This window comes from Malaya genurostris, chromosome 2 (assembly GCF_030247185.1).
Source record: "Malaya genurostris strain Urasoe2022 chromosome 2, Malgen_1.1, whole genome shotgun sequence".
Lineage (NCBI taxonomy): Eukaryota > Metazoa > Arthropoda > Insecta > Diptera > Culicidae > Malaya > Malaya genurostris.
In genome coordinates, this window is record NC_080571.1 from 152,924,479 (window position 1) to 152,937,029 (window position 12,551).

The following is a 12,551-nucleotide window of genomic DNA, read 5'->3' on the forward strand; positions in this document are numbered from 1 at the left end:
ATTTAATATCTCACAAACTAATAATCAGACAGCTGTCAAATTTATACACGTATCTTTTGAAGGTTGGTACTAACTGAAAATGGTATGGATTTAATTCTAGTGGCGCCCTCTCATAGAAACGATACGAACTTTTCAGCCGATCTGTTATATGGAGACTTTAATCAGCGCAATATCGACTTTATTCCAGACGCTGAAAGTGATAGCATTTTACTTCATCTCGTTGGGGAGAATGAAAGACTTCATTACTTATTCGACAGAATATTCGGTTAAGGCCTTAATCAAATTAATCATGTAAAAAATCAGCAAAACTGTTATTTAGATTTTTTATTTACTAATATTCACGATGATTGCTGTGTAATAGAATTGTGGAAAACTGAAGCTTTTCATACAGCAATCGAATTCTCAATATTTATACATCAGATTAATAGACCCGACGACTACGAGTATGAGAAGATTTTCGATTATCACTCAGCAAATTATGATAGTATTAGTCGTAAGCTACGAGAAATAGATTGGCAAGAACTCCTTAGAAACGAAGGAAATGTCGAAATTTCTGTTGATATTTTCTACACACTGCTGTACGGCATAATAAATGAAGATGTCCCATTGAAAAAAATTAGGCGACATAATAATTCAAAGTATCCTGTTTGGTATAACAAGCATATTAAAAACCTAAGAAATCGAAAACAAAAAGGTCATAAAAAGTACAAAAGAGAAAATAATAGTGACAATTTATCGAATTACATACACTTCTGTGACCAATTAAGTTTAGCAATTGATACTGCATTTAAGGCCATCGTCCAAGTACCATGCGCGCGGGTGGTTTTAGGAAATTTTCGATGGAAATTTCGAAAAATTTGCCAAAACCAAAAACATACAGACCTTTGAAATACATTTATCTATCTACAGGGTGAAAATGGCTGAAAAATTCGGAGGATTGTCCGAGTCTTATCAAAAATAGCTCTGAAAAATGAGTGTTTTTGTGATCTTTCACAATTATCTGGAAAAATAAAGCGATGACATAAACTTTTTTTTTCAAATAAACTTTATTATGGATACACAGATTACATTCGGACACATTTTTGGAAAACCTTTTCACGCTTTTCATAGAAAATCCACGAATTTCAAAAATTTCCGCGAAATCGGTTATATGAAATTCGTTGATTTTCCATGAAAAGCGTGAAAAGGTTTTCCAAAAATGTGTCCGAATGTGATCCTTGTTGCCAGCATGAGGTTTTTTTTTGAAAACAAAATTTCATTCCATCGAATTATTTTTTCAAATAATTGTGAAAAATTACAAAAAAAGCTCATTTTTTCAGCGCTATTTTTGATAAGACTCGTAAAATCCTCCGAATTTTCCAGTCATTTCCACCCTGTAGATAGATAAAAGTATTTCAAAGGTCTGTATGTTTTTGGTTTTGTCAAATTTTTCGAAATTTCCATCGAAAATTTCCTAAAACCACCCGCGCGCATGGTACTTGGACGATGGCCTTAAAGGGTATAACTCAAGAAAACAGGAAATAAAGTCTTGCCCAAAAAAATTCTTTAGCTATGTTAGAAACAAATTGAAATCAGAAAACTTTCCGTCAAGAATGTATCTACAGGAAAACATTCGCTAATTTTTTTCAACAAATCTACACGAAGTTTCTTTTCAGAGTTTACTGAAGATATTAATATAAATCAAATCGAAGTGCTAGACATAATAGATGCCCTAAACAAATTGGATGTCTCTAAAAGAACTGAACCTGATGGGATTCCACCCAAATTTATGAAAAAAATAGCATTAGATCTTGCAATCCCTTTGTGTTGGCTTTTTAATAATTCGCTTCAGTCTGCAGTTTTTCCAGATACGTGGAAAAACTCTTTCCTTATACCAATTTTCAAAAATGGGAAAATGCAAACATATGCAAATATCGGGGGATTGCTATTCTTTCTTGCATTCCGAAACTCTTTGAAACGATCGTTAATGACAAACTGTTTAGTCAAATAAAAAATAGAATTACTCACATGCAACATGGATTTTTCAAAGGACGTACCGCTACTACTAATTTACTTGAATTCGTCCACCATACCCTGACCGCTATGGACAAGGGAAATTACATTGAAGCTCTTTATACAGATTTCAGTAAAGCATTTGATCGTGTTGACATACCCATTCTTATGTTTAAATTACAGAAAATGGGAATCTTACCAGGTCTTCTTAAATGGTTGGAATCTTGTTTAACAAATCGTCAACAAATTGTAAAATTTAAGGGTAAAAAGTCGAGCCCCATTCACGTTAGCTCCGGGCCCCCCAGAGATCTCATTAAGGTGCTCTTTTATTTATCTTGTTTGTTAACGACATGTCCTTTGTTAAAAAAAATAAAAATTCTAATATACGCAGACGATGTAAAACTATTTTTAAGATAGAGAAATGTGAGGATGCCAGGGTTTATCAAGAAGAAATTCTTTCTTTTTATACATGGTGTAACAAAAGTTTTCTTCTACTAAATGTGAAAAAACATTCAGTAAAAAACGAAATACACCTGACTTGATACTTACTCTTGGAAGTGAAACAGTTCAAAAATGCGAAAGAATTAGGGACTTAGGAATAATACTAGATTCTAAAATGACTTTTGTTGACCATTATAATACAATCATAAACAGAGCAAATAACATGCTAGGATTCATAAAACGATTTTGTTACTGTTTTCACGATCCGTATACAATTAAAACATTATACATTGCCTATGTTCGGTCAGTACTAGAATACTGTAGCTTAGTTTGGTCACCTTACTTAATCACATGAGAAGATCGAATTGAATCAGTTCAAAAACAATTTTTTTTATTTGCACTTCGTAAATTAGGTTGGACAAGACTTCCTCTTTCGTCCTATAAAGCTCGCTGTATGCTGATCAGTATTCAAACATTAAAAGAACGCAGAGAATTTCCAATGGTCTCATTTCTAAATGACATTGTCTCGAATCGCATAGATTCCAGTCAACTCAGGTCCAAACTAAATTTTTACATACCATCTCGGCCTTTAAGAAATCGAAATATTTTTATTACAAACCACCAGCGAACAAACTATGCAAAAAATGGGCCAATAAATCAATTGATGGCTGTATACAACAAGAATTCAGAAGCTGTCGATTTCACTATGTCAAAAAACAAACTAAAACAATATTTCAGTCGGGGGACGGGTATAGCGTGATGGGATAGTCGATGCCTTTCACGCATCCCGCCTGGGTTCGATTCCCAACCCCGCACATAGGGTCAGAAAGATTTTCTGGTCCGAAGAGGCGAATGACTTAAGATGTTAAAGCCTCTATAATTGAAACAAAAAAAAAAATTCAGTTCTATTCAGTAAGCTAATTACTCATACTAAATTATAAATTATTTAGTGATGTATTTAGAATAGTTTAACATACTGATTTAAGACGATTATTGTAATTATCCTTATGGACTACTTTTGATTGACGACAAATAAATAAATAGAATGTTTGGGAATTGAAGTTGAAACCATTCATGGAATTCTTTTCATCGCTGGACATATTTGCCATTCCAATGCACCGGTGAAAAATTAAATTTTTTTAAATGCAAAGCATGTCCAATGGAATTGTAGGCAAAATAAAAGTAATGGTAAAATAATTCATGATCAACTCTTTTGGTTACTTTACAGTTCTTCATCCCAGTAATCCGACTTGTTTCTCTTCCGTGAAAAATCCCTCTACAATTGATCTGGTTCTAACAGATCAAAGTCACATTTATAGCGAACCGATTACACACTTTGACTCAGATCATCTTCCTGTAACATTAAGACTTTCCAACGAAGCTTTAATTAATCCAATTAGTTCTATATTCAACTATCATAGAACCAATTAGTTTGAATACAGATCTCACATCGAAAATCATGTGGATTATGAAATTATTTTAGAAAATTCTACGGACATCGACACAGCGATAGATAATTTGAATTATTACATTATCGAAGCTAGAAATCTTTCAGTTCCCAAAGCTCAAACTAAATTAAACTCTCCTATCATCGATGACAATCTTCAACTGCTCATTCGGTTGAAGAATGTTCATCGACGACAATGTGTCCACAATTTTAATTTGAACGTTGTAAGTCCTATTGAAAATGAAGTCTCACTGTATTATGATCATATTTCAACTCAAGTTTTGTTACAAAATGACATTACTGAGACGAATTTTGATGAAATTAAGTCAATTATTAGGAAACTTGAAAACACGAAGGCTCCTGGTAATGATGGAATCTTTAATATTCTTGTTGAAAGTCTTCTAATATCGCGAAGACTTTAGACTCTTGGTTAAAATTCAAATGTTTTTCATTTGATTATTTCCTTAAGAGTAATAAGCTTAAATATTTTCAGTGATTATCTGTCAACATGGAAAATTAAACCAATTGCAGCAAAAAAAGCAATTAATTATCTTAGGTTTAACGTATGACAAAAACACTCGCTTTGAAGGATCACATTGAAGGAATCCAGGCAAAGTGTAATAAATATATTAAATGTTTATATCCTCTTATAAACAGAAATTCTAAGCTTAATTAAACAAACAAATTATTAATTTATAAAGAAATTTTCAGACCAGCCATGCTTTATGCAGTACCAATTTGGTCAAGTTGTTGTTTCACCGCGAAGAAAACGCTTGAAAGGATTCAGAATAAAATTCGGAAAATGATTTAGAAGCGTCCTCCCTGGTTTAGTACAAATGAGTTATACAGACTCACAAATATAAAACCATTAGATGTAATGTCACATAATATTATAAGCAAATTCCGACAAAAATCGATGCAAACTTAAATTAACCGATTTTGACAAACTTAGATTCAAACGAAAGGTTTCACGTTCCCATATGAAATTCCTGAATCATCCGGATCCGACTTCCGGTTCCGAAGTTATAGGATAAAGTGTGCTCAATGTTGTACAACGTCACTTACACCGGCGAAACAAAAAACGTAAAAAAAAATCTAAACTGGTCTCAAATCTACACAAATCAATTGTTATTATCAGTAGGCAACTAAGCAAACCGATTCCGGCTATCCTGGTTCCCGGTCTCCGGTTCCGGAAGTACCGGAAATAGTGGTCATATATTCCAAAATGGATCTCACTCATCTTTCTCAGGTACTGAATCCCCTGGTTCTTAATAATTTCGAAAGGCTACTAAATTTCTGTTTGAGCTGTTAGTAGAATATTCTCACTAATAGTACTGTTGTTGTACCGTTGAATTCCACTATGTCACGTCATTACACTCTCCCAAAGTCACTATTTTCCCGAAAGTGTATCAAATGTTATAATACAGATACGTATTTCGGAATGTTATTTACATCCTTCTTCAGTGTATCGGTTTTATAAGTTTATTGAAAGAATGCTGCAGTGAGGTTCCTTTTATACAAACGTAAGTAGTGAAGCGTAAATAGGTAAACCACAAAAGGAACAAAAAAATTGAAAAGGAAAAATACAGGTAACAGAAAAACTGGAAGAGTTAAGAGTTTTCTATGTTTGTTTATTTCCTTGGATATGGCTAGTAACTGGAAAAGCCAAGAAGATCTTTTCCCTTGGTCTCGGTTCAATAAAGAGATGGAGTTATTTTTGAATATTTTTAAACTTTCTTGTGAATCTAATTTCCATGGATTGGAAATTTGTCTTAAGATTTTTATGTCATTAGTAGTGAGTTCATGATCTTGTAATAGTTTATAAAATTCCCCTCTGAATTTGAAATAATTTACATCCATGCAAAGCCGAGTTAGAGTAAGATAAGACCGTACTTTGCATTTCTATAGACTACTACTATTTTGTTGAAGTAACCAATCTTCCAACAGATTGATTGAGTCCTTCACTGGGACACTTGGGAATAAGGCGGTTACGTCGAAAGATACCATCTTTTCGTCATCTTCGATTTCGCCTGAATTCTGAAGTTGAGTAGCGAATACCTGTGTGTTAGGAACTGATTTACTGAAGAATTTTTTTGGCATGGATTGGAATTCTTTTACTAGCCATTTGGAGATTTTTTGAGTTGGGGCCCCTACTGAAGAAATGATTTCCCTTATTTCGTTACCAGATTTGTGAACCTTTGGTAGTACTTTTATTTTTGATAAAGAGGGGTTAGAAACTTTGAGACTAATGAGATTGATATCGAAGTTTAGGTTGTATTCATGAAGAGTTTTACCTACTTTTTTAATAATATCTGGTAGGGGGTCGGCTCTTTGTTTCCTATAAGGACCGTCATTGATTTTTTGGATTATCAGATTGTCATAATCTTCTTTGTCCATAATTACCATTGTTTCCCTTATCAGACTTAAAATAAAATACAGGCTTTTCCCGCAATTGTTTCACTAGTTCTTTATCACCCATATTTTGTTGATTTGTCAATGAAGTATTTTTAATGATATCAGCTACAATAGTTCTGGCATCATTAATTTGAGAAAAAGAAAGATTACAGGTATTTGGGCCTGTTTCTACGTCTATAATAACTTGTTCGAGGTTTACTTTAGAAGAAATTGCATAATTTAACCCAAGACTGAGCAGTTTTGTTTGTTCGTTGGTAAAATTCTGAGATGAACGATTGATTAGGAAGTCTTCTGAAAACTGTATCGGAGGTTTTTTGGGTCGGCGTGTGGAATGGCCAAAAAATCAGTGACGGCCCTTATAGGTAACAAAGAGCCGACCTCCTTCCAGATATTATGAAAAGTTTCTAACTCTTCTTTATCCAAAATAAAAGGACTACCAAAGGTTCATAAACCAAATGGCTAGTAAAAGAATTCCAATCAGTGCCAAAAAATTCTTCAGTAAATCAGTTCCTAACACACAGGTATTCGCTACTCAACTTCAGAATTTAGGCGAAATCGAAGATGACTAAATGATGGTATCTTTCGATGTAACCGCCTTATTCCCAAGTGTCCCAGTGAAGGATTCAATCAATCTGTTGGAAGATTGGTTACTTCAACAAAATAGTAGTAGTCTATGGAAATGCAAAGTACGGTCTTATCTTACTCTAACTCGGCTTTGAATGGATGTAAATTATTTCAAATTCAGAGGGGAATTTTATAAACTATTACAAGGGGTACCAATGGGTAATCCACTATCCCCGTTTTTATGTGAATTATTTATGGCAAACCTTCAAGAACTTTTAAATAAAATCCCGGAGCACCTACACTCAATGGATGTCCTACAAATTTTCAATTAAGTTCAGGTTTATTGGCTCTAAGAAAATGTTTTACACAGAAGGATCACGAATTGAAGAGACTACTGGGCCTGGTATTGTCAACAATATTCTTTCGGCCTCATTTTAGCTTCAAGAACCTGCATCTATTTATATTACAGAGTTAGCAGCAGTTCATCATAGCTTGAGTGTAATCGTCACATTATCTTCAAACCATTATTTCCTTTTCTCAGATAGTCTGAGTGCAATTCAAGCCATTCGCTCAAACATGACTGGCATGAATGAAAAAAAAAACAAAAAAAATGAATGAACCGTTTTTCTTGGGCAAACTAAAACAGTGCCTGAACGACATATTGAATAATAATTTCTAAGTCTAGGTCCCGGCTCATTGCTCCATTTCAGGTAATGAAAGCGCCGATATTTTTGCTAAAAGTGTTGCTATTGAGGGTGAAATTTATGAGCGATCGACTGCTTTCAACGAATTCTAAAGCGCGTCTCGTCAAAAAACACTTGCCTGCTGGCAAGCTTCTTGAGATATAGATGATCTGGGTCAGTTGATGCTCTGAATTATTCCTATGATATCGACAAAAGCATGGTTCAGGGGGCTAGATGTGAGTAGGGACTTCATTCCTGTGATGTCAAGACTCATGTCCAATCTATACAAGTTAGATGCTCAATTGGACTTTCCGAGACTAATCATTGTGCTTGTGGCGAAGGTTACCGCGATATTGATCATGTCGTTTGGACATGCGTGGAATATCGTGATGTCAGATCTCAACTAATAAATTCCTTGCGGGGGGACGGGTACACCCAAACCTCCATTTACGTAACTTATATATGTATATATGTATCAATATACGTACGCATGTGTGCAAATATTTGTATTTCTTAATACATACAAAATATTGGTGAAGTAAAAGCGATCATTTATATGTATAAATATATACACATATACGCAAACGAGTGAGTGTGTAAGCATACATACATACATATATAAGGTTCGTAAATGGAGGTTTGGGTGTATAGTGTGATGGGTAAGTCGATGCCTTTCACGCAGCCCGCCTGGGTTCGATTCCCAACCCCGCACATAGGGTCAGAAAGTTTTTCTGGGCCGAAGAGGCGAATGTCCTTAAGGTTAAAACCTCTAAAATCGAACAACAAAAATTCCTTGCGTACTCAAGGTAGACTACCTAATTTCCCTTCTGATGGAAAACAAAATTATTATTATTTTTATCATTATTATTATTATTATTATTATTATTATTATTATTATTATTATTATTATTATTATTATTATTATTATTATTATTATTATTATTATTATTATTATTTTTATTATTATTATTATTATCATTACATACGCACACCGACATTTTACTTCTTCGATGAGCTGGCTCGAATGATATTTTGGGCTTTCGGGCTTCGGTTCGAAAATTGAGTTTCACAGTGTATATTCTTTCTACATCAGAAAAGTATTAGATGAAATGTATATAATTTTCTATTTGCAGAACCTTTCATAATGCAGCATCATTACGACGGTACTTCGAACATTGATACGACACTCTACACATCACTCCTGCCGAGTCTGCAGACTGGTCGATCTACGCATAGTTCATTTGAGATTTTACAACCTGTCAACACTGAAGAGTTTGCAATGGAACAAATAATTGGAACAACACAAACATTCAACTCTAGTGAAACTGATTCTGAAAGCATTAGCGAGTTCAGTGGTCTTGTTAGTTATTTCAGTTCTCAGCGAAATGAATTAAATGATTGAAAATAGCATGATTAAAAAATTTTTACATCACAACGTGTTTTACTATGTAAGAAAATCTTTGCGTTTCAAATTGATGTGCGTAAGTGCAAGTGAACTTAGTGCGGTACGAGCTAAAGTTCCTAAAACCACAGTGGTACGAATTGAACATTGTTATATCAGCCTTGTACACGCACTCATGATGGGTTTAGGCATCCAGACCTCAACGTTGCAACCACCAATAAGACAGCATTATTTAGCGCTCATCTGTTATACCACTGACACACATGTAATTTCCGTACAATGATTTCTCTACCACGTTGTATGTGTGCAGTGATAAACACCGTGATTCTGTGTTTCGTTCATGCACTACTAAATTTTGTATCGAATCTGAGTTTTCCATACAAAAGCATCACTCGATCGATCAAATTACATTTTTTTACATTCGATCGTAATATTTTGATTCGATAGAATACAAAAGTAGGGTTGAAAGTGACACACTCGGGGGAAATCAGTCTTAATTCTGGACTAATAAACTAATCAAATTTTATATCTCACCTTAACCCACGAATTTGATTTGATATCTCACCTTATCCCGCACAACCCTTCTTAAAGTTTCGCAAATCCACACAATCCCTGCTAAACTTTTATAAACTTGCTAATCCTGCACAATCCGTCGTAAACTTTCCTAATCTTACACCCCTCCAAAACTGTTTTTAATCCGCTAATCTCATACAATCCCTTGCAAACTTTGCATAATCCGTTGACAGTCCTCAAGAATACATGCACCGCAATGAACTTATGTTCAACTTTACGCGTGAAAGTTCATTTTAAACCTGCACATGTGTTGTACCCGGGATTGCTAAACCCTGAACATTTAGCATAAAAGTGCGTGAGCTTAAGTTTGAACATATATTTAAACATCGAGTTTGCGCACGAGCGATTACAGTAGAACGTTCAACGATTCGAACGAAAAATTGTTTGATCTATTGTTGACTGAAATTTAACATGTGCGTTGCTTCTCCTATGTTCATTCTATGCTTTACTTCGTTTCCTGAAAATTGTAAGGCAAAAAAATAGGATGGTCTTCTGGTCGCATAAAAACTGCTAACTTTATCCGGATTGGACTTTCGGTTCTAAAATTACTGGGTTATAAGTCCTCCGAATTTCACACTGTCATTAAGAGCAATGATGCAAGTAATGTAAAAAACGTCGGGTAGGTAATGTCACATTCATAACTACAGGACGTGAATACGAATAAAACTGACATACTTCTTTCACGCTGCCGAATTAGTTGATTATGAGAATTTTCAACTTTTACTGCTTCATTTCCACAATTGTAACGGTGCATCTGTACTAAAGAGCGATTTATTGACGACAAACATACTTTACCATACATTTGAATAACGCGAAACAAATGGAAATACAACAAACAATGTTATTTTTTGTAGATTTACCTACTAAGTATGTATGAAAACTTCGCATAATCTTTTGGGAATATTTTGATGGTTTTAAAACGAATTGATTTGCAGAATTTATCTAATGTTTGTAACTGTATAGTTATTTGGGGAACATGCCATCTGCGGCATTTTGCTCTGATTCTTATCCAGGAACTGGAACTTAATTCAAGAACTGAATTCCAAATCTGGAACAGGCTTTAAATTCAGTTGCCAAATGCAGATTCGGAAACCAGATCAATAATTCAGCTAATTTTTATTATTCAACGATATATGTAATAGGGCACATTGTCTAAGATCTAAGATGCCGAGGGCAAGATTTTAGTTTTAGAATTATAGAACTGAACCCATTTTCAAAATCCTGATTCCGAATTTAGTTCTGGAACTGAATTCTGAACTTGAAATTTGAAATATAAATTTTGGAAATAAATTCGATTCTAAAATCTAGTTGTAAAATCCAAGTTCGGAATTTAGCATGCAGGTTCTGGATTCCGGACATGAATTTAAGAATTAAATTATAAAACTAAATTTATGAATTAGATTATGAAACTGAATTTGAAAATTAAATTCTGGTTCACAAGTCTGTTTCAAAATTCGGGCTCGAAGTTCAGATCTAACATTTAGTTTTAGAATCCAGGTCTAACCCACTGGTACGCGGCAGGCTGATTTCCCCCCAGACGGCTGGCTATGTCTGCCAGCCATTTTTCCAGAATTTCGGCAAAAGTCTGGCAACAATGCAACAACCGTTTCCGGCAGAGAATTACTCTTAGCGGTTATTAACGGTTCTTTTTCTATCGGATTCATGCCATACAAGATTGGAAGAACTGTTTTGAATCGGTTCTACATTTTAAGCGGCTTGGTCCAACATATACATTTGGCGGCTGATCCAACATATACATTTGGACTTAACACTAACAATCAAAACTAACAATTAAAACTAAATCTATTATCCTGTAACTAGTTGATGACACCAAGCATTACATGGCAGTAATAGCGCTTTTTCTTAAAAGGTGAGAAAGAAGAAATAAGTGGGTAGTCGAATGAAGTACCAGGGTTGGTGGATGAGGTGGTAAAGGAGCGTGGACTAACGATGATGTTAGAATCGGCATGTAGATCTGATTAGTGATTAAAAAGGTGGTGGAAGGAAAAGAAAACGACGATGTTAGAATGGGCATGTAGATCTAATTAGTGATCGAAGAAAGCATGGTGGAAGACAGAGAAAAAGAGGAAGGAACGACCGGGTTAATTTCTGCGAGCAAATCTAGTTAGTGTCCAATGAAGATGGTGGAGAGACGAAGTGGGGGTTGAACGAAAAAATAATATTGTCGGTTACAAAACAAATACTGATCGTAAGACTAATCTGACAAGTAATTAAGAAACAATCGTTTGATCATATTTCGAGATAAATGAAAGTCGAAAACATTTTAACAGTTGTTGAAAGTTCGGCACATACTGGAGAATGGTTCATTGTACCCATAATTTGTTCTTGCAATAGGTAATCTGAGAAAGGCGTGGGAACGTAGATTACGTCGATGAATGTCGAGATTAATCAACTGCAAAAGCTCGGGACAGTCGATATGTGATTGAAGTAAATCAGCAACGGAAGTTGCCTTGGAGATATTTCGACGAACAAACAACCGATCCAAGTCAATAAACTTACAGCGATCTCTGTAACTAGGAAGATTATCAGGTTCTCTCCATGGTAGGTTACGCAGGGCAAATCTATCAAATTTATGCTGAATGGCTTCAATCCGCTCTATGTCGATTTGATAATGAGGTGAGCAGACAACAGCTGAATATTCAAGTGTCGAGCGGACTAAAGAACAGTGTAATGCTTTTAGACAATGTACATTGACAAAGCTCTTGGTGATGCGGAAAACGAAACCTAAAAGCTTGGATGCCTTACAAATCACATAGTCGATATGACTTTTGAAATCTAGCTTGATATCAAGAATGATACCTAGATCTTTAACGATAGACTCACGTTTTAGTATATTCTGCGAAATGTTATAGTCGTACCTAATCAACGAGTGTTTGCGAGAAACGACATAACAGAACATTTCAAGGCATTTAAAACCATTTTATTGCTAATACACCAGTTCACGAATATATCAAGCTGTGACTGCAAAAATATGGTGTCGTCAGGTGATTTTATTGGATAATATAGTTCAAAA

At 34.7% G+C, this 12,551-nt stretch overlaps 1 protein-coding gene across 1 annotated transcript in view; it reads left to right on the forward strand.

Annotated features, from left to right (window-relative positions):
- LOC131427862 (protein PFC0760c) overlaps nt 1-8,977 on the forward strand; it is a 151,333-nt gene extending 142,356 nt beyond the window's left edge. The window contains exon 4 of the mRNA XM_058591415.1: nt 8,676-8,977. Coding sequence (XP_058447398.1) covers nt 8,676-8,944 — 269 coding nt within the window. The 3' untranslated portion in view covers nt 8,945-8,977. The remainder of the gene's footprint in view (nt 1-8,675) is intronic.
- Nucleotides 8,978-12,551: the final 3,574 nt, after the last annotated feature.